Source organism: Dermacentor albipictus, chromosome 10, assembly GCF_038994185.2.
Source record: "Dermacentor albipictus isolate Rhodes 1998 colony chromosome 10, USDA_Dalb.pri_finalv2, whole genome shotgun sequence".
NCBI classification, from domain to species: Eukaryota; Metazoa; Arthropoda; class Arachnida; order Ixodida; family Ixodidae; genus Dermacentor; species Dermacentor albipictus.
The window spans coordinates 75283985-75310268 of NC_091830.1; the positions used below are offsets into that span (position 1 = coordinate 75283985).

General features: G+C 45.2%; 1 protein-coding gene across 1 annotated transcript in view; it reads left to right on the plus strand.

Annotated features, from left to right (window-relative positions):
* Positions 1 to 26284, plus strand: part of LOC135899871 (oocyte zinc finger protein XlCOF28-like) — a 59054-nt gene that overhangs the window by 7461 nt on the left and 25309 nt on the right. The window contains exons 2-3 of the mRNA XM_070526579.1: positions 6094 to 6201; positions 25167 to 25515. Coding sequence (XP_070382680.1) covers positions 6094 to 6201; positions 25167 to 25515 — 457 coding nt within the window. The remainder of the gene's footprint in view (positions 1 to 6093; positions 6202 to 25166; positions 25516 to 26284) is intronic.

The following is a 26284-nucleotide window of genomic DNA, read 5'->3' on the forward strand; positions in this document are numbered from 1 at the left end:
CCCTAAAGGACTACACAGGGAAACCTCACTTCTATATCGGCCTCAGTATCTCCCAGATTGTCTTAATTTTAGGCCACTGTTGACATGCTGCTCAAGAAATTTACGTTGGACTGCTACGTGCGCCACCATGATGCATCTACAATTGCAGATTGGACTTGCTCGCTGCTGAGTCTCCATTAGCTGTTCAGCAACTGCAGATGTGCTTCATCAACACTGACACAATCCAGAAAAACTAATGCTGGGCCATCCCAGCTCCCTTGAAGACAAACCCTCACTGCGATAGAGGCCCGTGACCACATTGTCTTAATGTAGCAGCACTCTGCACAAGACAGAGAACCGAATCCCGACCACAGCAGCCGCATTTCATTGGGGGGTGAAATGCAAGAACACCAAACACCCATGTACTTAGATCTAGGTGCATGTTAAGGAACCCCAGGTGGTCCGAATTTCTGGAGTCCCCCACTACGGCGTGCCTCGTAATCATATCGTAGTTTTGGCACAGAAAAACCCCATACTTTTTAAGGAGGATGAAAGTATGGACAACCCGCCGTGGTTGCTCAGTGGCTATGGTGTTAGGCTGCTGAGCACGAGGTCGCGGGATCGAATCCCGGCCACGGTGGCCGCATTTCGATGGGGGCGAAATGCGAAAACACCCGTGTACTTAGATTTAGGTGCATGTTAAAGAACCCCAGGTGGTCAAAATTTCCAGAGCCCTCCACTACGGCGTGCCTCATAATCGGAAAGTGGTTTTGGCACATAAAACCCCATAATTTAATTTTTAAAAGTGTGGACAACTTCAAGGCAAAGAGCATGCTTGAGCACCTAGTGAACGCAGTGTGTGTTATCCTTGGCAGGCTGTATTCACTGACCGCTCAAATTGCCACTGAAATACTTTATATATTTATGTATTAGAATCACCTCTGTCAGAACTTCAGTATTGAATAACACTTAATGCTTAATGAAGAATGAGACAGATTACAAAATTCAATATAGAAGGCAAGAGCACTAACTTCTAGCTGATGTTTAATGCTAGAAACTTGAATTTTACATGCTAGAAAAAACAACAAAAAATTAGAGGAACGCCAATCTAATCACACGTAAAGCCATCACCAACTACGATCTTGAAAATCAACTGCCTTTGTAAATAAAGGCACTGATGGCTAACTCATGCACTCATAGTCATCACTCAGTGTTGCCGTTGCCTCGACAATGTTCTGTAGGTAGCGATCTCTCCCATGGAACACAACCACTGTATGCTGTTCTTATGCTGCTCGAGGAAAAATAAAGAAAAAAGCTGGTTAGAATTTTGGCTGTTCTGCTTGTACTCTTGGATTCTTGTGTCTTTAGTTTTGACTCACGAGATAAAAAAGTTCATTAAGACATTTGGTAATATTATTTGTAGTACGATATATCCAGAGTAAAAAAAATTATGCAGATCCCATGCACTGTCATCCACACTGCACCCTCCAGTGGCGGTCTGCTCAGAGCATTGTACACGAATCTCGTAGGCCATGCTTCTGCAGACTCCAGTCACTGGAAGAGATTGGAGACACCGGAAATGACTTCATGGCTGCCATATTTTGAACATCTGATGTAGCTGTGCCAGCAGTCTTGGAGACCATTCTCTGTTGTGCACTATTGCAAAGCTGAAGTGAAGAGATTCATTGAGAGAGGGTGGCATAATCGATGAATTCTTCTTTGGAGGGAGTAAACAATGGCCAAGCTGTAACCTATCAGGTATTCAATGCTATTTTCTAATTACAAACCGTACACATAAGGTTGTGTTTAATTCAATATTTTCACAGTGGTGCCACCAGTCCTTTCCTAGGTTTATGCCATTTTTCTGATGAAAGTTCAGTTCTCTGTAAACATGGCACTTTAGACAGAGCAAATCTCTCTTGTTTGTTCTTAGTCTTTATCTTTAGTGCCTTTGTTACTGCAATAGTGCTTTAGAAAATCATATTTTTTCAGAGTTCTGAAATCAGATTTCTCTTTTTCCTTGGTTGCAGGTGTAACTTCCAGGCAGGAGGAAGATTGTGGTCGTTATTATGTGGGGTTGCACAGCTTTCGAGTGCTCACAAATTTTTATTTTTTGGTGGATGATTTGTTGTTTTGTTCCTTTCGTGTGTTGTAAACAAGCTTGCCACTTAGAGTATGGTGTGTAATGTGCAACTCTGACTTGGGCTAATCGGAACCAGAGGAGGAAAACCTGAAGAGCGAGTGAAGCAATGCTTTACAATGAAACTTGTGTCACTGTGTATCATGTGCTTTCTATTAGTGTGTTCCTTCCTTTCTCAGTTTTTTAATGTTTTCTCTATGTCTATTATATTGTAACATCCTTTTCTTCTATATTTTCTCTTCATGTCCTTCTTTCTCGCAGCTGCGGTAAATTTCAGATCTCCACTGAGGTGTGACAGAGTTAAGATGCTTGTAGCCCATAATTTCCTACATCCTATTCCTCTTTTATCACAATGAAACTGCTCTTAGTACTAATGTGATCGGTCTGGTTACAGACCTGTGTGGTTATCGCGGGACAGGTCTTCATCTTGGTGACGGCTGCTTATGCGAACCTCACACCGGCACGCCATTTGCCGGTGCTTGGCTTCTGCTTAAATCAGCACATTGCGAGGTGCATCACCGAAGTACTGCTGGGCATTCAATCATGTAGTAGGCTGCTCTATTTTCCCAAGTGAATGTATTTCTAATTTCTCAAACATTTCACCATCGTGTTATACAAAGAAGCAAGACAAAACCATCCATCCTGTAGTCTTTTTTTTAAATATCTGTACCTTCATATCTGACACCTAGGATGCGTGCACTGTGAATGTATGTGCATATTGGTGAGAGTGCGGCACCATGTGTTATGTCAACCAGATTTGCATGTTTTGCTGGATTGTTTGTAGACTATTGACATGCCTTATGAAGAAATCTTTTGCAACAACAGCAGGGAAATTTTAAAAGCTTACCACATTTTATACTAAACCTTTCCAAAAATTTCGATCATGCAAAGTTTGTATGCGGTGTATTGCGTGTTTGTTTTGCTTTTATTTTGTTTGTATTTTTGCGTACCATAGCTTTAACAAAAACCTTCCCTCCCCCTTGACATATTAATCTTTTCTTTGGAATGGTGCCAGCAGATAAGAGTACATGGCTGCAGAATGAAATTAGTTGGTTGAGTACGCTCCACAAAATGCCACTAGCAGCTACAGTTAAACCTCGAAATAACGAAGTAGGCAAAGTAGGCAATTTGCTTTGTTATGTCGAAATTTCGTTGTATTGAATTTCAACCTTTCATGCAAATAAGTACAGTCGCTGATCGATTTTTCTTGCATGGAAAGTTGCTGCAGAATTTTCCGAATTATGAGGCAATTGAAAAAAGCTAACTTGAATAAGAAAATAATTCGTTTTGATGAATCTGGGAGTCGACAACGAATGATATGTCTTCATTCCACGTCGACGATATGTTCACATAGGCGGTATGAATTAAGTGAAGCCAGCCCCGCTTTCGCGTGCACTCCGCCCCGTGAACAGATAGCGTTGCCCACGCTGAGACGATATCATGAGAAGCGCTGACAGCGGGGAGCGAATGCTTCATCTGCCTCTTGCTCAAACGGGTTACTGAAACTCGAGATTACGCTACCTTCGACACTAAACGAGCGGGAAGACAGCTTACGTGATGCCACGCAGTCTCCGCACAACCACTCTTTGCACACACGCTAGATTACCTAAAAAAATTGGGGTGCGTGGCTGCGTTTGCGCTCAGCCACACGAACAGCCATGTGCAGCCACGGCTGAGACATGTGCCAGAAATCGCAGTGCGCACTAACTTAGCCCCCCCCCCCCCTTTCTGCCCCGGCCCTCACACGTGTTTGTTCGCGTTACCGCGAAATTGCTCATTGCCCCTCTTTCCCTTTGCTTGCGCGGGAAGGCAGCACTCGTGTGGGAAGCCACCATCTTTCTTTCTCAACTTCACACACTTTCACTTCCACCTAAAGTGCGTGGGGCGTGATAGGATGTTATCGCACTTGGACTTTCTCTGGGACATGATGCAGCATGACTTGGCGGTCACGCTTGTCGTGCTGCGCGCGATTTGAGAGGTGCGTTTGCAAGCAGCTGCTTGTAATTAATTTGACCATCTGCGTCCTCAGAAGTATCCATTTATTGTCTTGGTATTCCTTTGCTGTGGAAGCGAAGGTTCGTTATATTGGAATCACATACAAACACACTTCTTTACATTGAGGTTCTAATTCCATGTTATGTTGACAAGAGGTTACGAAAAGGTAAATACGTCGTTATATTGAGAATTTCATTATACTAAAGTTCGTTATATCGAGGTTTAACTCTATTTCATTTTAATGGTGGCAGTAAAATGTATGTGGATTATAGAAGGTTAGCACACATTCTACTGCTACTTATGGTATTAGAAGCAACCCTTAAGCAGAACTGTGTAAAAGACAGGAGACCACTGGAGGAGTGGATTGTCTCTAGCCCAAATATTTTATTGCTCTTTTTTGAAAATATGTTCTCGGATCAAGGAGCCCAACCGAACTGTTGATGTACTGTTGCTGAAGTATTTGTGAAGGACATAGTGGATTCATTAGTTCTGCCTGTGCTACTTTGGTTGACAAGATTATTTTCCAACCATGTGAGCTTTAGGGCTATGTAGCCCACAGAAACATTGACAGAGGACAAAGTGTTATTGCTGTTCTGTAAGTTCTTGCGTGTGTTTGTTTGTAATCACTAAACATATCTTTGTAATTTTGCTTTAGTCTGTACTATTTGTGTTGGTTCCCGTCTTTTTGTTTATTGTTTTCTAATTTTGTGGCTTTGCAAAGCTATAAAGGAATTGATAGGTTGTGCCAGCTTCGAAGACACTCTATATGATTGGATTCGGCAGACTAGGGAGGAGCATACCATCACAGTTGTTTATGATTAGCGCTCTTATGATGAAGAACAGCTTGAGAAACGGGATAAAAGAGGACAGGACCATGTGCTCACCACCAACAAGTGTTTATTTTGTAACCGCTGTGTGTGTGAGTCACACACACATGCACACACAGCGGTGTGTATGTGAGCACACTAACACTGTGTGAGCAACAAGTGAGCACACTAAAGAACCAACCCGAAACCGCAGTGTGTTCTTGGAGGAAAAAGGAATTGGGAGTGTCCGTTTGCTCAGTTGCAAACATTGCCCATCCCTTTGTCACTTGAGGTAACTGAGAGCATGCTCACAAAGGAGGGCCCCTTGCAATGCGCAGTGAACGTCTCAAAGATCTCATGAGCGCACACGTAATGATACTTGAGCACAATACGCATCTGGTAGAACATAGGTTCGCACTCGTTTTTTGTGCAACGAGTGGCCAATTCAGTGCATGTTTTCGGGGGCGTGCGAATATTGAAACTTTCAGATAGCATTGAATCTTAGTGTCCTATGCGATTTGGTGTTCAAATTGAATAGTCACTGTTTTTAGGTACATGTGAATATTTCTTCACGTAGTTTCTAAATATTGCGATGTGTCAACTGTGTGAAAGAAAGTATAAAATCGGGGCAAAAGTATGATAATTTTTCTTTCTACGGGCATAATGTAGTCGTACAGCAGGAGAACTCGTGTGTAGGAGCAGGCTACATTGCTCAGGAAATTGAACTGTACTGATGTTACTGTTGTCATTGGTACTGTCCGAGGAGCCCTGTGTACATAGACAAACTGCTTATTTGTGCCTAATGTTTCATTTCTGCTTTTAATGAACAATTCAACGTGCAATGTAACGATGAAAACTTCCTGGCATTATGAATACCAGGATGTGAATGTTGTTTTGTATTAATCAAAAACGACTGTTCATTATTCAAAAACTATTCTAAAAGTGTTCAATATTCGATCTGCTTCAGGCACTATGCAATTCACATTCAATTTGGTCTCAAAAACTACTATTTGCACACCCCTATATGTTTTATTAACTACAATTTATTAGCAGGCCCTCTCGTGCTTTACTCGCATGCTCATTTTCCCGTCGTGAAGCCATACGAACAAGCTCAATTTCAGACCATTTTGCGCTACACTAGTCTTTTCTCTTTTCTTTTTTCACCATTTTAAGGATTGGGCCTGGAGCGAGTGCAAGTGCGCTCACCATTCGCTGATTGGGAAGAACAAGGTTTATCTGTGACTGTCAACAATGCCGTGACTGCAAGCCCCTCGGAAACAGGTAGGCAAGCTTCTCATCAACATGATGTATTTCACAACTTGTCAAATGCAGAAGGAAATTGTAAAATTTTGGGAAAAGATTGTCATCATGGAAAGCACACAAATAGGCTTTTATAACTAATTACGTTGGTTTGATTTGATTTATTTACGAGAATACAGCACAGCAAATAATGGGCTAATAGAATAATAGATTGGTTGTAAAATGTAAGCATTTTAGTTGCAACTAGAATTTGATAAAAGTTGGGATTTAACGGAATCATATCTTTATAAAGGGACCCTGAAACGATATTGACGATTTTCTACAAACGTACTGAGTCATTAGAGTAGGTCCTTGTGATCATTAATTGACGCATCTAAGTGTTCCGTGTGAAGCGTGTAATTTATTATAAAGTTTTAAGAACGCATCGCTGCCGAACGCAGCACACTGCTCGGCGGAATTTTAAGCCGCCCCTACCCATACGATGCAAATCACCCATACGACGTCAGTTGGGTGAGCTATGCGATTGGCTGACCATGGCGCGTGATCGATAATTTTTCCAACTTTATGGTAAACAAATGATTGTAATAGTTAGAATGTTAGCTAATTTGTTTTTATAAAAAGAAAGTAACATAAAGGGAATGCACAAGAACAATTTTCCAGTACACTTAAGCACTTCCGGCACACAGCAAGTGTCGTCTGCTTGTGTTACAACATGGTCAGTCTTTGACGAGAGCTCAGCCATCAGTGTTTGTCTGTCTTTTCGCGAGCGCTATGATTCGACTTTGTTGCGTTGTGGACTACAAACGTAGTGACTGGCAATATGTCAAGCTGCGACAAAGTGTACCTGTGCAAGCCAGTAGACGAGCAGACTGGCTGCAGCGCATCAGACTGCCGCTATCCGATCGGCGCCAGGATTTGCGCGATTGCGGCCGTCACTTTACACCGGAAGATTACTAACGCAATAGTGTTTCGCGAGTGCGGTATTAGGGTAAATGCAAGCGCAAGGGGACAGGGCCTGGCCGTGACCCCTTGCGTGTCGTTCCATGGGATGAACAGAAGCGCAAATGTGAATGGTTTGCACGGTGCAGCCACCTGGTGGCATAGAGCTCAACCAGACACAGTAGCAGTAACAAAATGTATTCTTCTTTGCTGCTGGTGTCAATTTTTTGCAGGAGTGTAATCGTTAACACGTTGTTTTCGTAAATGTTTAAAATATTTTACACTTGGTTAGAGCAATATTAGCTTTTTCTTTGGCTGTTTAAGCTCTGCGCCAACAGGTGGCTGGACCGTGGAGATCGATCGGGCAGCTCATGTACGTTTATGCTGTTTATGCTAAAGTTACTTCATCAGCTTGAGTTTATGCCTCCACCGTTCCGTCAAAACGTTCAGCTAGTGTGTGGTTGCTGGAATACCAGAGACGTTCGGCGTTAAGACAGAGTGCTTGCAACGCATGCTGCTTCGATATCTCTCACTTGGGGACGACGGCCAAGCGGCTAGCGGAGAGGTTCCGCGCGGGCCGGCTCCAAAGCAACCGGAAGTGGACGATGTGATGTTGCATCGTGACACAGAACCAGTGAAGGCAGAGCTTAGCTCCAATCGCTCGGCGAACGAGTTGAGGAGGAAGATCATGGCTAGGGAGGAGGGTAACTTGTAATGGCTTGTAGCTCCACTAATACGTAATGCTTCACTTAAATTGGGGTGCAAATGTTCTACTTAAGCAGTACCCTACGCGTCTACAAAATTTGTCCAAACTGTTTCAGAGGCCCTTTAAAGAAGATCATGGTATTTAATAGGCACACTGCCAGCCAAGGTAAAATTTGTTAAAGGAGTACAGGTACAATATTTTTCACAATTAATTTTCTTGCTTTAAACTCCTTGAAAAAATACTGGCAGGCCTCATGCCCAGAGCACCCTAGATCAATATTGTTATGGATGAGATAGGTATATTTACAAGATGAATGAGGGATCATAGAGACAAGATTATGGGAGGTCAGGCATATCCTATTCCACATGCAGTTCTTCAATATCCTCTTCTCCAGGTCTGCTGGGCAATGTAACATCTTTCTCCAGTGCAGATGAAGCTTGTCAAACGCAGTAGGGAACCACATGATTGGTAGTGCTTGAATCAGGAAGTCTACAATGATAGTGCTTCAATATAATGTCTTTTCTACGACCAGTTTCAGTTGAGTTTCTCAGGAGGTTACAGTGTCCTGATGTCGTGACACAGGATGTAGTGAAGTGGGAGCAGGACCTTGAAATGTATTGATACGCGTTCCGGCTCACTTGGTCACCTCCTGTGCTGCTACTTGTGAGGGCCGGTGTAGCAATATAGGAGATGGCTGAGCAAGCTGGAGCGATTGTTGAAAATCTCTCAAGCTCTCCACATGACTAACTTTCTGCACCATGATGTCGTGAAACCGTAGAAATCTAATTATTTAGCGCGCTATGATGTAGACCAGTATTTGTGGTTTAGAAGTCCTAGACCTTCATTTAATGCAAGAAAGGATAAATTATAATATATCATGTCAGCACTCAAGAGGTTTTGGCCTCTCTGTTGTTTTTTGAGTTTTGTTGTTGATTGTAAACGAGGTTCTCATGGGGAGCTGAGCCCCGTCTTTTAATTTTTCTATGCTGCGTCATTTAATGTTGCTTTTAATATAAGCCCGTAGAGCCATGACACCATTTTACACATAACATTGAAATGCTATTTCATGTGAAAATTAATTACTACAGTATCTTTAACTCAAATAACTTGTAACCTTTTAGTAATGTATTCGTTACTATAATAATTAATTAATATGTTTGTTGGGTTATGTACAGTGAACTTTGCTTCAGTGTGTCACAAATGCTGCTATTGGTTTAGCATTGAGTTTCCCTAGCTTAAGTTGGCATTTCGAGGTATCAAACTCAGACTATCAAAACTTACTATATATATTGAGCAATGTGTGTTTAAGCACAGGATTTGCACAGGTTCTTGAAACTCTTGAAAAATTCTTCAAATTGAAAAGTATGTTTTCCGAGACCCTTAAAAGTACTGGAATTCTTTTATTTCCCTTGAAAATCCTTTGAATTTCTTGAGTAATGCAGTCTAAGATCAATTTTGTGACCAGCTTTCTATGGCAGATCAGCCTGGACTCTTGCAACTTCCCATTTTAAACACAATGGTACAGTAAAATAAAAAGAAAATATATGAGCACTCACACCTGCCTGTGTGATGCACCCCTTTGCCACACACCTTTGATCCACACGCCCTGCATGGCACGCTTTCGTCACAGTCACACGCTCTTGCACCTCTCTCCTTTCTCCCATCCAACCCTTCTTAGTTGGCACTGTCAAACTCGTGTTGCGGTGGAGTGGAAGGGAGACAGGAGAAAGATGTGCGAGGCTAGTGATGTGGCTAAATTTTTCCTCATCGGATGCGTGCCACAGAGGCAGGTGTGGCGGCTCACTATTTTTTTTAAATTTTTCACATGGCCCTCGCACTTTATCTTGGAGGTGATCTGCGGTGGGAGGAAAGCCTGGGTGAGCTAAGACGGCTGATAGCGTCAGCCCACTGCAGGCGACGCCATTAGATGTTATGGTGGAGTGGATGCGAAAGCTTTGCAGGCTTTGTTTCGTACCGTCATTGTAATTGACACACTATGAAACCGTATCGTTTGTCGTGGATTCTCAAATTCAACAAAATTATATTTTTCCTTATTGAATTTTTTTTCGATTGCATGATAATGCAAGAAAGCTTTATGGCCCCTTTCACACAAGAAAAATACACCAGTGACAATACTTATTTGCATGAACGGTCGAATATCAGGATAAAGAAATTTCGATATACCCTATTTTTGTGCGTATAACCCGCACCAATATTTAAAAAACATTGTACAGTATACGTTTCTCTTTCTTTCCAAGCTGTTGTAATTGCGGGTGCGGGTGTGGATTATATGCGAATTAAGGTTCTCCTCTATTCAAAGTTTCGTTATCTCCTAGGGAACCCCACCTCCTCCCCACCCCTGTGTGTTGAAGAAGCTCCCTTCACCCCTCTTTCATGGTTGCTGTTACTCCTGCGCTTTACGGGTTGCCATTTTGCATTGAGTAGTTAGCGAATAGAACATGTGTTGCCGGCAAAAAAGTCTTTTGCGTATGCATTGTAACAACTATGATGATTGTGTGGATTATATGCGAATTAAGGTTCTCCTCTATTCAAAGTTTCGTTATCTCCTAGGGAACCCCACCTCCTCCCCACCCCTGTGTGTTGAAGAAGCTCCCTTCACCCCTCTTTCATGGTTGCTGTTACTCCTGCGCTTTACGGGTTGCCATTTTGCATTGAGTAGTTAGCGAATAGAACATGTGTTGCCGGCAAAAAAGTCTTTTGCGTATGCATTGTAACAACTATGATGATAATAATAAAAGAAAAAAGAACAAAAAGAACTCATACATTACCCATTCCTGCGGCGATCCCTCAGTCTGCGCAAAGTGCTTCACGTTACAGCAGTGAGCCAAATCACCATAAGGATTTTTGGCTCAGTCGTGTTTGCTCCATCATCGTTGCCGATCTGAGGGCTTCTCTGTTCGTGCTATCATCCACTGCCGTGCATGTGCTAGCTGCGAAGTGAGCTGATCCACGTTAGATATCATGTGACTGATTCATCCGTGATAGCATCCAGCGTGTCAATCCAGTTTTGTCAGCATTGTGGAAGAATGGGGCTACAGAGCCGCAGGCTGAAGATACAATGTAGACGGGTCATGCATCTGCAAGTGGAGACCGTTCTAGCAAAGATTTGAGCAGTGTTGTATGCAGTTACTTTCATAGATTATTAGTGATACGTTTCTCTTTCTTTCCAAGCTGTTGTAATTGCGGGTGCGGATTATGTGTGGTGGCGGTAGCGGTAACAAAGTGAGGTGCTGATTTTGCTGACATCATGATATCCATGTTTAGCTGTTGTGTTTTGGAAACAATATGGTAAAAAATTGCTACATGGGGTGCCACTTTTCACCCATGAAAAAGCTTTGACAGGGCCTTAAAAGCCCTTGAATATCCTTGACTTTTCGTATCTGAGACCTGTACGAACCCTGTGGCATAACCTATTACAGGAGATGCTAAGGAGCAGTGTAGTGGAAAGCTATGGGTGTAGCATTAAGAAAGCACTGGTAAGAATCAGCCGGTAAACTGGTGCAGAATATATTTTAGTTGCTATGGGAATCAGGCATGTCATGGTGTTAAAAAACTGTGTTTGCCTGGTTTGTGCTTGCTGAAGCACACAATTGGCCGCTAGATGGACAGAAAGACAAAGCGAGAACACAGTCAGAACTTCCATTTCATTTATTTAGTGTGCAGGCCCGTGAATATGTACAGTATGGGCCATACTTAAAGGCAGCACATGATACCGAAACTGATCACTACTTAGACTAGAAAAGAAGGCATCTGGCAGTGGCCATTCATGCACGAATATCTACTTAATGCATCATATCAGCCAACAATTTCCTTAAAATATTGCTTATGTCCCTGTGGCATTTCCTCTCTTCATTAAAGTTTCTACCTCTATAACATGCAATTACCTATGCCTGTAATGACTAGCTCTGTGAATCTCTTTCCTGTGTTTTTTACCAGCAGTTCTTTAAATGTCTCTCGCTTATCTCGACTGCTGACCAGTTAATGCATCCATGCACTTTGAATCCCACTGCATCTGTAAGGTGGACGCTCCCTACAGGTCTTGCTTGGTGAATATCTTTGCATTCCATTACAATGTGCCGAGTCGTTTCTAGACTTTTGCTGCAGCAGACACATACCTAATCCTGATGCAAATGTTCCCATTTCCCCCTTCCCCATCTTTAATCTCCCCCATCCCTCTCCCATGTGTAGGGTAGCCAACCGGTTAAGCCATACTGGTTAACCTCCCTACCTTTCCTTCTCCACTTTTTCCTTCCTTCTGGTATGTTTTTGACCTCATGCAGCCAGCCCGGGTTTTAAATATGGCAAGGTATTACTGTGTTATTTTGTTGTACAGATTTTTCCTACTGATTTCTTCATTGCTTTGTCTTTAATCTCCATGGTCTTTTCTATTTCCATCCTTTGCATCCAATTTACTGTCTCTGTTTTTCTCACTTTCATTTTGTCGACACTGGGTTGTCTATTTGCACTTTAAATTACCGTATTTACTCGATTCTAATGAGCCCTCGATAGTAACGCGCACCCGTTTTCTGTTATCAAAAAAATAAAAAAATGTAAACCTCGATTGTAATGCGCATCTGTTGTCCATGACAAAAAAAAAAAAAACAATACCGCACGCATCGTGCTTTCATATAGAAATACTATTTTCTCTCACTTGGAAAAATAGATTTATTCCCAGTACACTAAAGTTGTGATGAATAAAAACACAAATGGAAGCGGCGTACGTTGCTGCCAAGAGTTTCACTGTGCCAGTATGAGTCGCGTCGGGCAATAGATATCACTCATCATCGCTACCAGACAACTTCTTATCGCTGTGAACAGGCCAAAGCATTTCATCCTCGGTGCTTTCCATGGCATTCAAAATCCCACACTTTATAAAGGCCTTGTTGACCATGGCAGACGGGATCGTGCACCATCCATCTTTCAACCATCCAGCAAAGTCCTGCAATGAGGCACGCTTCCCATGCAGACCCAAACTGTTGCCAGGTCTCTTCCACCAAACGTTATCAATCCAGTTGGCGATCAAGTCCGGGGTCATCCAACCTTTTTCATTTGCACACACAATCACGCCACTCGGAAACATGATTCCTTTCGGGAGCGTCTTCCATCTGAAGATAAGATATGGGGGCAGCTTGTGCCCATCTGCAGTACAACAAAGCATTCCGGTGACTCTAGTTCTCTCGTGGCCGGAAGACAAAACGTGCACTTGCTTCGCCTCCTTCTTTCCAATGGTTTTGGTGGCAGGCATGTCAAAGTAGAGCGGCGTCTAATCGTCATTTCCAATCTGGCTGAAGTGGTAGCGATTTCTATGGCGCAACTTCAAAATGTACCGCTGAAAACTGCAATTTCTCTTCATATTCTTCGAGCAATTTTTGGCATATCCCTGTCCGCCTTTGAAGGGAAAAGCATTTTCTTTTCATAAAATTTGATAGCCAGCACCTGCTCGTTTTGAAGTCACATTAGCCCTTTCTGTAGGGCTAACTGCATCGTTCATACTTTGAGCAGATCGGCCATCACAGGCCGCTGTGCGGCTCGCTGCTCTTGCATGTATTCCGCGAGCAGCTCTTCTATTACGGCGAAGCGGCCCTGCTTTAGTCCACTGAAACCCTTGCTTGTTGCTTTGCTGGCGAAAATATGCGTCTTTTGTTTGCACCAGTCCCACACGCAAGTTTCGGGAACTCCGAACGCCCGTGATGCAGCCCAATTTCCGTCCGCCTCCGCGCACATAACTTTCCCTTTAAATGCGGCATCATAGTGGACTCGGCGTGTCTTCGCAGTTGGTGCTTCCATGCTGATAGAATAAATGCAGAATACGGGAAGACGGGCAGTAGACTAGGTTACACCAGTGCATAGAGTTTCATATCAGTATAACTAGAGGGAAATATGGTGCTGCGATCGTTCAACCATCATGGGAATGATGGGAAGTACAGGCTACGGATTGGCTTTCTTTTGAATGGCGAACTAGTGTACAAGTAATTTTTGGCAGTTTCGGTTTTGCTCCAAGCGCAATTGCTGTAACCTGCAGTGGGACAGTGCGACACAAATCTGTCTGCCTTTGTTCTGTTGCTTGAAGTGGTGACAGCACGCTGGGCTAGCGGCTGGGCTGATGTTTGTGTCGCGGTGTGGTGTCGAAGCCCTGATGAGAAAGTGACGGCATCATAAACGTTGAAAGAACTTGTTTTGACCATTTTGACATTCGTTTGTTAAATGTGTTAAGTTAGCGCTTAGCTTTACATGCTTTATGAAACTTCAGAAGAGCAAAAAGAAGACACTACCGATACAAGACATAGACAGTTGTACTTCTAATCTCTTGACAATCAAATTTTATTGAGGGCTTCATTATGCATTGCTTTTTTATGTGCTCGTTGAAATGTGTGTTTCAGGACTTTGAGAACGCAAATTTACTTGTGGTAGGAAAGGTTGATGCTTCCTGGCTGTAGTTTGCTGTTGCAAAGTTGGTAAGTGGAAAGCCACGCCATAACGACTGCTGGCGGACGCCTCAGAAGCGGTACGTCAATATAAGATGTATTGAAGCATACTCAAAGGAGGCCACAAGTGTCCTAGCTAGCACTGCAGCAGATGTGCTTAAAAGTACTTGAAGACGTTCAGAAATTGTGACAGACGACGCAGCGTTTCCAAAGAGCGAGAGAGTTTGCAAGTGCCTGTCGCCTGCGAGGAAAGTCTTGTGTTCACAGCTAGCAGGAGTCACAGCAGACACTTATAGCATTCCTCTCAAAGGTGCAACACTCTCACAATACAAGATTTTGATTTCCATAAGTACTTGATGAGTATATATATATATATACTCATATATATGTGTGCACCTTTGTAAACCGTGCTTCAGTCTCAAAGTCATACAAAGTTTATATAATGTGTTGTGTATTATATAAGATACTGCAGAAATAAAATTGGATTTTACGCGGTAATATTTGAGTATAGCTTCGTTTACTGTGCTGCAACAGATGCAGCTAGTCTAAAGTTCGAAGTCAATGCGAAGCCTGTGCTTCCCATCATTTCCATGTAGGTTGAGGCAATGTTCAGGAGAGGCCCCATAGACCCTGGCGCCACATTTCCCTCTAGGATATTTATTTAGAAACTCTATGCACCAGCTCCTGTTTACACGTACAACATGAAGGTATGCACATGGAGGAAGCTACGGCAGCTAGGCTAGAAGCGTGCATGAGGCGGCCATTTCTCTAATGCCGATGGCGATATGGTAACACGGATTTAGGGTCGTACTACATTGTAACGCACATGCAATTTTTTTACCCATTTTATCGGAAAAAACTTGTGCGTTGGATTCGAGTAAATACAGTACACTGTACTTGGTTGCCAACTTTCTTGACCTCTTTCTACATTCTGTGACCATGATTGTAATGCGATTAGTGTTCTTAGGTTACTTTGCACACTTTCCAATTTGTTTGTTTTCTGTGTTCTAACCACTTTCCTCGCCAACTTTGGTCTCTCGGTAGTCGATGGTCTAATGGGTTGAGTATTGAGCTGCTATTCTGAGGGCACATAACGAATTGGGTCACTCGGTATGTGGCGCTGGGTATGTGCCAGTTGGTGCATTGCTCTCTTCAATTACAAAAAAATCTTTTAATATTTCTCTGGTGCTGGGTGGAATTGAACCCACACCATATATATTCAGACAATCTTGTCTGAATAAATAATTGGACACGCGCCATGTGGGGATTTTCGCGGCAGTGTCGTTAGATGGCATGTGTCCCGAGGGATGTGCGAGATAGTAGCCTGGCTGTGTACACACTTCACACATGATGCGTTTCGGTGGTAGCATTGCGGTATGTCGGAACATTGCTCCAGTGCTAATCGCAGTAAGGTTACAGGTCCTCGTGATATTAGTTTGTAGTGCGCTAGTACATGCCAAAATGGTCCGATCACAAAAGACGACGAGGACACTGAGTACTCAGCACGCTGACGGTGCACGAGCAGTGGTATCGGTGGAATCAGGCTTCTGCCTGATTGAGTGAGCTTGGCTAAAAATATAATTTGTGGACACCAGGCACCAGCGTCTGTCTGGTTTCTCTTCACCGAAAAATTAGTGGCACCCGCCTTTGCGTCATCTCTCTCAGCTCTGGCTGGACCTACTGCCCTAAGGAGCTTGAGCACCGCTGTCTTCGCTTTCTGCCTTCTATCCAATCAGCCATGGCCTTGGATTCTCCCGATCAAGTCCTGCAGTCAATGCCACTACCCCGTGATTCCGAGGTCTCCACTCTCAAGCTCCCAGAGTTCTGGTTGTTGGACTTTGAACTTTGTTTCCTTACCACCGAATCCTTGTTTTATCGCCACAGCCTCAGTTCACAGTTGGCCGTGTTCGACCACGTCGTTGGAGCGTTTTTCACTTACCACTGCTGTAATTGTTCGTTATGTTCTACACTCCCCACCCGTCGACTGCCCCTATGACCATCTTAAGGTGATGCTCATCCAGCACACCACTGAAACGGAGCGGCATAGATTACGGCAGCTTCTTACGTTGGAGGAGCTCGGTGACAATAAACTACTTACTTCTGCACTAGCATCCAGCAGCACTGCCTACCCACTCCGTGAAATCAGACAGCTCGCCTACATTTCTGAATAAACCAGTGACATTTGACACGTCAGTGGAAAACCCAACGCCATTGCCAATGCACTTTCTCGTGCCGCCATCCATGCAATGAATCACAGCCCACCGCTCATCGACTTTTCACGGAAGTGGCTACCACCCAGAATGTTGGCGCCGAGCTACAGCTGCTTAGTACGAGCCGTACCTCTCTGTTGTTTGAGATACCTTGCTTCCTTGCTGCGATGTGCCCCTAATTTCTGATATGTCAACTGGTCATCCTCGTCCTTACGTGCCTCACCCAAAGTGCCGGGCCGTCTTTGATGCCTCCATTCTTTGGCTCATCCTGGCATTCGCGCAACACAGCGACTCGTCACTTATCGTTAGGTGTGGCCCACTGTCACTTAGATGTTCGTCGCTAGTCACGCACGTGCTTCAACAGCCAACAGTCTAAAGTGCATCGTCACACTGCGACTCCTCTTGGCAGATTCCCTTCCCCGGATGCCTGCTTCAGCCAGCTGCACGTCGATATTGTTGGCCCCCTTCCTCTCTACGGGACCATCGCTACCTGTTAACCTGCATTGACAGGTTCACCAGGTGGCCTGAAGCAATGCCCCTCCTGGACATAATGGCAGAGTCGATAGCGAGAGCACTTTTCGCACTCTGGTTTAGCCGCTGTGGTGTCCTTCCCACCATTACGACTGACAGTGGTTGCCAATTCGACTCAACATTGTTTGCCAATCTATCTTGGCTACTCGGCGTCAATCACGTCAAGACTACCTCTTATGACCGGATATCCAATGGGATCATTGAACGTTTTCACCGCCAACTGAAGGCTTCACTCATGGCTTCGACTTTTCCTTCATCATGGATCGAGCGCCTCCTTTTTGTTACGCTTGGCATCCGCACCGCTTTTTGCAGTGACTCTCCCACTAGCGCCGCTGAAGTGACCTTTGGCACCACTCTATGAGTCCCTGGAAAATTCTTCAACCGCTCGCTCACCATACCTGCTGACATTTCAGACCACATCTACCGTCTACACAGCGTTATGTGGACTGTCATTCGCCCCCAACAATTGCATTCTTCTCTGTGCGTATATGTCAGTCCTGGCGTTCAGAACTGCACGCACATTTGTGTGCACCACAACGCTGCGCGTCCTCCCTTACAGTCCCCGTATGATGGTCTGTTCAATGTACTCAAGTGCGCACCTAAACGCTTTCTATTGCTCATTAATGGCCAGGAAGATACAGTCTCTTTCGACCTTCTGAAGCCTGCCTACTTGGACTCTGATGCTTTAGCCACTTCTGCTGTCACATTCCCTCCTGACCAGCCCAGTTCTACTAGTCGCATGCATTTCGCACCATCGGCATTTGCACTTCACCATTCGTCCACTTGACAGCTTCCTCGCTAGAAGGGGGTGGCCCTGTAACACACTGCTACATGTCCTAATGGCCCAGTCACAAAAGACGACGAGGACACACCCAGCTTGCTGATGGTGTGTGAGCAGTGGAATCAGCAGAATCAGGCTTCTGCCTGATTGAGCAGGCCCAGCTAAAAAATATACCGTAAAAACTTGCGTATAATATGAACCCACATGTGGTATGAGGTGAAATTTTTAGGGCACGAAATAGAAAAAAAAGTTTTATCCATGTATAATACGAATTAGAAAAACTCGAGCAAAGCATTTATTTAAACTGCACTCCGCACTTCAATCACTGCCTTCCTCAGCTGCACTCTCTTCGGATAGTTCCTTGTCAGACATATCTTCCCAGAGGTACTCATCCTCTGTGCCATCGAGTGCATTCGAGATGCCGCACTTTTTGAATGCACGACTCAGAAGGTCCTTTGGTATGTAGGCCCATGCGTCCAAATCCACTTGCATAGCGTGATTGGCAAAACCTGCTTCAGCTGCCCGGCCAGCGTCACTGCAGGCTCACCTGAGCACATCCAGTCTGCGTAACACCGCTCGACCGCGTCCTTGAACGGCTTGTTCACACAAACATCTAAAGGCTGCAGATGAGATGTCATCCCACCTGGGATAACAAGTTAAGATAAGAACAATAACAAGTTAAGTTAAGTTAACAATAAGAAAATCCAGCACGGCACATGTAGCGATAAATCCAGTGCTTGCTCGCTTCGAAGGCAGAGCTCGGTAGCCCTTTTTCTCTTGCAAGCTCCTTAGCTTTTGCCTGCATAAGCTCCAAGCTCACAGCTAGATTCACGGCTCGCTGTGTGCGTATGACCTCCATCAGGGCGAGTTCGATTTCCGGGAATGTCCCACTCTTCTGGCCGCGAAAGTTTCTTCACATTCTGCTGCACGCACAAAGGGCTTCCCTCTGGCGACGCCATCCCCGAATGCTTCCCTCGTTGACGCCAAACTGCCTCCCGGCCGTACTGTCGCCGATGTCCTGTGCGGATAAAATAACCTTTCTCTTGAAAGCAGCTGAGTACTGTTTTCAGGATCCGGGCATCTTGGTCCTTCAATGCGGAATAAAAAAGACGTACTTTGCGAAGCGTGGTTTGCACATGTGCTGCCAAGGTGTGCACTTAACAATAAAGAAACGATGCTGTAGTCACGCAGCAATAACAAAACCAAGTCGTAGCCATGCAGCAATAAGGAAGCCAAGCTGTAGCCACGCAGCAATAACGAAACCAAAACTTCTAGCCAAAATTTCTCACTGAATTTTTTGTTTGGATCTGCGTATAGCACGAGGCGAAAATTTGGGATGCTAATAATAGGAAAAAAATCTCCTATTATATGCGGGTTATATTGACACAAGGCAGAAAAATCTTTAAACGATGCGTGCAGGTTTGGCCCCCCCCCAGGAGGACTACAGTGTATTAGAGAAAAAGACGACAAAATAATGGCACGCGTTTTCGCCGCAGGCACTCGCATTGTAGGTGGCTGTTGTCGTTGTGTACAAGAAGAGGTGAAGCGACGCTCGAGAGAGAAGACATTCCTGATCTCCTGTTTAGAACACGACAGTCCTTTTTATTTACCCCTATGGCGCAAGTTAGCCCACAATAAATATGTCTGAGCTTCCTTAACTGTTCATTACAATTCTGGTGGAGGCGCTGGGTAATGATTTCCAGCCCAATTTGAGTTGGAGAAAGCAGCCAGACGCCACGCAATTTCAAACCCAACGAGCTCACGCCTCTCCACCAGTGCATGAGCCGTCGCCTACGTGGTGAGCCACCTGAGTTTCTTCTGTTGCCGCAGCAAACCATGGTAGCAGCAGCAGACAACACTGAAATGACATCCCAGACAGCCTCAACCTGCATCGTCATTGATCAGCCACGGATGCCCGAACCTTTTCACGGCAACACCTTCGAATATGCCGAGGACTGGTTGGAAGGCTTCGAGCGCATCGCAGACTACAAGGGACGGGACGAAAACCGGAAGCTCTGCAACATTTACTTTGTGTTGAAAGACTGTGCACGAACGTGGCTTGAAAACCATGAAGCTTTCCTCCGGTCGTGGGATGACTTCCAACGGGAGCTGTTGGTCACATATCTGAGCACAGACCACCGGGAAAGAGCTGAAGCCGCTTTACAAGCAAGAAGCCAATGAAACAAAGAAAGCATGGCAATGTATCTCGAAGATGTATCCCGCTTATTCCACCGGGCCGATCCAAGCATGAGCGAGGACAAGAAGCTTCAGCACCTGATGCGCAGTGTGAAGCAGCAGCTTTTTGTCTGGTTCGCAGCCCTCCACGCACCGTCGCCAAATTTCGCTCCGAGGCGACAACTATGGAAAGGACACTTCAACAGCGAGCGACAGTCTACAACCGCGATATGAATGTCACCTCTATGGAGGTGATGTCGGCAATGTTTGGGAACAGCGTTGAGGTCTTACGAGAACTCGCAAGATCTGTGGTTCCAGAAGAGCTCCAGAGGCAACAGCTCAACAACGGCCCCAAAGCGGTCTTTTCGTTAGAAGTGGTTCGCGAAGAAGTGAGACAAGCAGTCTGCGAACAGCACCTGCAAGCACAGCCGCAAGCATTGTCACCGGTACGGCCAACGGTATCATACGTTGAGGTACTCAGAGGATCCCCAGGACATATTTTCGTCATGGCAACTACGCATGTACCTGAACCTCAGATCTTGCCGTCTCCACATGAGACGAGGTTCCGGAAGGCTCACATATGGCGCACTCCTGATAGAATCCCACTGTGCTACCACTGTGGCGAAGCGGGTCATCTCTACAGGATGTGCAATATATCATATCGCAGAGCGGGACTTCGGGGGTTTTCCGTAAATGCTCCTTGCCCAAGAAATGTTGAATGCACTTTCAAAATTCAGCAGTATTTGTCAATGCGCCAAAGCCCGCAGACTTCACAGCAGCATCAACCCCCGTCAACAATGCCACTGAGGTATCGATCACCAAGCCCGTGTCCATCCTCAAGCTCCCCAAGGCGACACTCCCAAAGCTCGTGTCAGGAAAACTAATCCCGGCCACCTGTGGAGGTGAGGCCACTGGCGACGCAAGAACAGAGCCTCCAGCGTTGATTCTGAAATATAACAACGGACACGAGAGCAGTTGCGGAAAAAGTGACGCTGCTTCCGATTTATGTGTGTTTATAGACGGCTGCGAAATTACTGCTTTAGTAGACACAGGCGCAGACCATTCCATTATGAGTAAAGTACTTGCCAGAAGACTGAAAAAAGTGCTTACTCCTTGGAGAGGGCCGCAAATTTGAACCGCCGGAGGGCACCTTGTCAACCCGGGGGGCAGGTGCACTTCTAGAATCGGAATACGCGGCTTTACGTACGTCGCCAGTTTCATTGTCCTGTCAGAATGCTCAATGAATTTAATTATCGGCGAACGGTGCAGTAATCAACTTGCAGGAATCCTGTGTGGTGTCTCAACAAAGCACGCCATCATGATGTTCGAGTGTGAAGAACTATTTGATGTGCTTCAGATTATAGACGATGACATCACAGTACCCCAAGATCCAGCATAGTTGTCGCCGTAAGAAGCACTGTATTCAGCTACTATGAAGGAATAGCAGACAGTAACACTGGGCTCTTACTCGTAAAAATGATCTGTATAGCAAGGGGTCTTGTTTGGCTGCGTGACGGGTGTTCGAATGTCTTCCTGACTAATTTTAGAAATGAAGTCCAGCATGTTGCTAAGGGAACCGTAATTGCCCGCCTTAACGATTATGAACAGATTACGGATTTGAGCTCTTCCAATGCTGCACTACGGGATTCTGACAACATAGACTCCATACTTGCATCCATCAACATCGAAGCAGCACTATCGCCGAGCCAGAAGCAGCAAATAGAGAACCTTGTACGAGAATTTGCCTCATGTTTCTCAATGACATCGAAAGTCCAGAGAACATCCATCGCCAAACACTTGATCGATGTCGATGAAGCTGCTAGGCCCATTTGCCAGCATCCCTACCGAGTGTCACTGAAGGAGAGAGAGATCATCAGCAAACAAGTTGAAGAAATGCTTAGAGACGACGTAATTCAACCATCGACCAGCCCGTTGGCTTCGCCGTGGTGCTGGTAAATAAAAAGGATATCGGAAGCTAAATGTCTTCACAAAGAGAGATGTCTATCCACTTCTGAAGATCAATGACACCTTTGATAGACTATGGAATGTGAAATTCTTTTCCTCTCTCGACCTCAAAAGCGGATACTGGCAAATAGAAGTGGACGAACAGGATCGTGAGAAGACAGCATTCGTCACACCAGATGGACTATACGAATTCAAGGTACTTCCGTTCGGCCTCTGTTCCACACCTGCCACCTTTCAGTGGATGATGGACACTGTGCTCTCCGGGTTAAAGTGGCAGTCCTGTCTGGTTTATCTTGATGATGTTGTGATTTTTTTCTACTGCCTTTGTTCAGCATGTGGAACGACTAAAGACTGTGCTCAAAGCTATTAGTTCAGCAGGGCTGACAATAATGTCACAGAAATGTCACCTTGGCTTCCATGAGCTCCTTTTCCTCTGCCATGTAATTAGCTCCGAAGGCATCCATCCTGACCCTGAGAAGACCGCAGCAGTAGAAAAGTTTCTTAGACCAATGGATAAAAAGGCCGTTAGGTGATTCCTATGACTTTGTGCCTACTACAGGCGTTTCGTAAAAAGTTGTTTGAAGGTTGCCGAACCGTTAATACGATTAACGAAAGAAAATATGCCTTTCATCTGGCTAAGTGAACAAGAAGATGCTTTCAATGAGCTACGATGGCGACTTTAAAACCACCCGGTCCTTGCGCACTTTGATGAGGAACCCACAGACATCCACACAGATGCCAGCAATTTAGGAGTTGGTGCTGTCCTCGTTCAGTGGCAAAATGGAGAGGAAAGAGTGATTGCATATGCTAGCCGCACTCTTTAGAGGGCTGAAACCAACGGTTCAGCCACAGAAAAAGAATGCCTCGCATGATATGGGTCATAGGAAAATTCTGACCATACTTATACAGTAGACCGTACGAGCAATCAGCGACCATCACTCATTGTGCTGGCTTGCAAACCTGAAAGATCCTTCTTGACAACTTGCTAGATGGAGTCTGAGGCTGCAGAAATACGACATAACGGTCATGTACAAGTCAGGTCGCAAGCACAGTAACGCTGATTGTTTATCGCGTGTGCCGGTCGAATCTGCTCCTGTGAAAGATGGACATGACTTTCCATTTCTTGGAGCCGTTGCCACATCTGATATGGCTAAACACCAACAGTCTGACGCTAAGTTGCTCCTACTCATCGGGCACCTCGAGGGACACCCCGTCCATGTTCCGCTAGTTTTCTGCCGGGGTTTGTCATCGTATGTGATGAGAAATGGTGTCCTGTACAAAAGAAATTTTGAGCACAGCACAGAAAAATTTGTAGTCGTCGTTCCTTCAGCTTTGTGATCCAAAATCTTGGAAGCCTGTCATGATGACCCGTCAGCAGGACAACTCGGAGTGAGCAGAACGTTCACCCGAATTCATGCCAAGTGCTACTGCCCAAACCTATTGAATTCAGTACAGCATTATGTACGAACATGTCGGGATCGCCAAAGATGCAAAACATCTCCATTAAAACCCACAGGCCTCCTTCAACCAATAGAACCCCCAGGAGCCCCGTCCGAACACGTAGGATAGGACTTGCTCGGTCCCTTTCCAACATCGTCATCAGGGAAACGATGGATTGTAGTGTAGTAGCCACGAATTACCAAACCCGATATGCCAAGACATCCTCTCTAATCAGTGCAACAGCCGTTCAAGTGGCTGAATTCTTTGTCACCAAGATAGTATTACGACACGGTGCCCCTGTAATTATTATCACGGACCGAGGAACTTCGTTCACAGCTGATTTGACGCAATCCATTATGAAACTGACTCTTACCAGCTACAGGAAAACAACTGCATATCACCCTCAAACAAATGGGCTAACCAAGCGATTGAACAGGACGCTGACCGATATGTTGTCAATTTACGTAGACTTAGAGCACCGTACATGGGACAAGATACTACCCTATGCAACATTCGCCTACAATACCGCATTACAAGAGACCACTCAAGTAATGCCATCCCAACTTTTTGGTCGAACAGTTACTACACCCTTGGATGCAATGCTGCTGGTCAGCGACAGTACAGAACCCTGACATCAGCGACTTTACACAGAGGGCCGAAGAAGCAGGTCAGCTGGCGCGACGTTGCATTCATCAAAGGCATTGCATCGATGCGGACCGATACAACTTGCGGCGAAGGGAAGTCGAGTGTGTACCAGGCGACAGAGTATGGGTGTGGACTCCCGTGCGGACGCGCGGCCTGTCCAAAAAGCTTCTGCGCCGTTATTTCGGCCCTTGCCGAGTGCTTCGCCGCATCAGTCCCTTGAACTACGTAGTTATGCCAGAAGGACAAGTGAGCTCATCACGATGCCGGCGTCGCACAGAAACTGTACATGTGGTCAGACTGAAGTCATATTATGACAGGCAATGAACATTCTACCGAACGTCTATTCTGTGCCATATACCACTTTAGTGAACAATTGCGTCGCTTTACGAATCGGGACGATGCGTTTTAGAGGGGGGGATAATGATACAAGGCAGAAACGTCTTTAAACAACGCATGCAGGTTCCCCCCCCCCCCCCGTAGGACAACGGCGTATTGGAGAAAAAGACGACGAAATAATGGCAAATGTTTTCACCACACGCACTCGCATCATAGGTGGCCATTGTCGGCGTGTACAAGAAGAAGCGATGAAGCGACGCTCGAGAGAGAAGAAGACATTCCTGATCTCCTGTTTGGAACGCGGCAGTCCTTTTTATTTACCCCCAAGGCACAAGTTAGCCCACAATAAATAGTTGTCTGAATGCCCTTAACTGTTTGTTACAATATGTGGGAATTGGTGGAACCATGCACAACATCACAAAGCAAACTATTCTTGTGGCTAGAGTAGTGATATGTAGCTTCTTCTCGCAGAGACAGCCAGTGATGATCACATGTGAAATTGTGTAATGGTGCTAAAAAAGAGCATCACTCTAAAAAAAGGTTGAAATGTTGTTTGAGCTGTGTAACTTTTGTAGTACAGTAATCGTTGGTATTTGGTGTGTTGAACAATTCGTAGCTGGAAACTTTGCTCCTGCATATCAGAACCAGTCTGGGGTTCACAATGAGTTTCCCGTTCCTAAATCAGCATTTCAAGGAATGTTCAGTGTAGCTTATGTGATGCCTTTGGCATCACAGCTAACACAGCTCGACTTGTTTTCATTTTCCTTAGCATCCCTTTAATTATTGACTCGACCTTTCGTTCCCGCACGTAGATAACCTGCTGGAGTCCACACAGATGGCTCTGCCAGCAGGGGCCCTGCGGTACCGGTGCATCTACTGCCCGTATGCGACTCGACAACGAGCCAGTCTGGTGGTCCACGAGCGAGTGCACACGGGCGAGCGGCCCTTTCGGTGTCACGTGTGCAACCGTGGGTTCGCGCACAGATCGCACGTGGCGCGCCATATGCGTACGCACACTGGCGAGCGGCCCTTCTCTTGCCCACTGTGCCCTGCCGCCTTCGCACAGCGTAGCGACGTCAAGGTGCACATGCGCACGCACAACCCGCACAGTGGTGGACATAGACGCCAGGCCCCGCCGGCCAATGTCGGCAGTGTGGTGCTGTAGACGGCCACCCTCTGGCCTGCGACTGCAAGTGTCATCAGAACTGCAGTCTCTAATTGAGCCCATGGGTGTCTTTTTGTTAGTCTTTTTGTTAGTTGCTACCATAAAAAAAAAGACTTCATTGGTTAAGGGTGGAAAGTTTCCTGCTAAATTTACTAAAAAGTGACCTGGTACTGTGAGGGGAACAACACAAATAAAAGTATTGTTTTGCTATTGTACAGGGGGTCTATTGCTATTTAACATTCATACCTGGGTATAACGAACACAGATATAAAAAATTGTTGGATATAACGAAGCAAATCTAAAATGTTTCTTGTCTCTGTGGGACTTCTCTAGTCTTTGTGATTGCTCCTTCAGATGTTTTTTGTTCTCATCTATTACACTTTTCCTTTTGAAATTTCAAAGTAATCATATTTTTCTAGAGGCGATGTGGCACTATCGTGTGCAAGGAAAACGCCCTGAAATAAGAGTGTTGCATCCTTAGTGTCAAATAAAGTTCTATGATAACCCATCTCTGAGGACTGTCTGTTATTTGGTTCAGAACTCACCAGCAATATCGGACACCACGTCATGTCCACTTGTTCCTTTTTTTTGTTTAATTTTTTTCCTTCTTTAGCTGTGGCACTACAGACTGTAAGGGGAGATGACTATGGACCTCCTATCTTGCTATAGAGCAGGCTTAGAAGCTATTCGGTTTCCTTCTGGTGAGGACAGCAACATGGCTGCAGATGTGATGCTTAAAACAAGCATAGTCATTTGTGCCGAAAC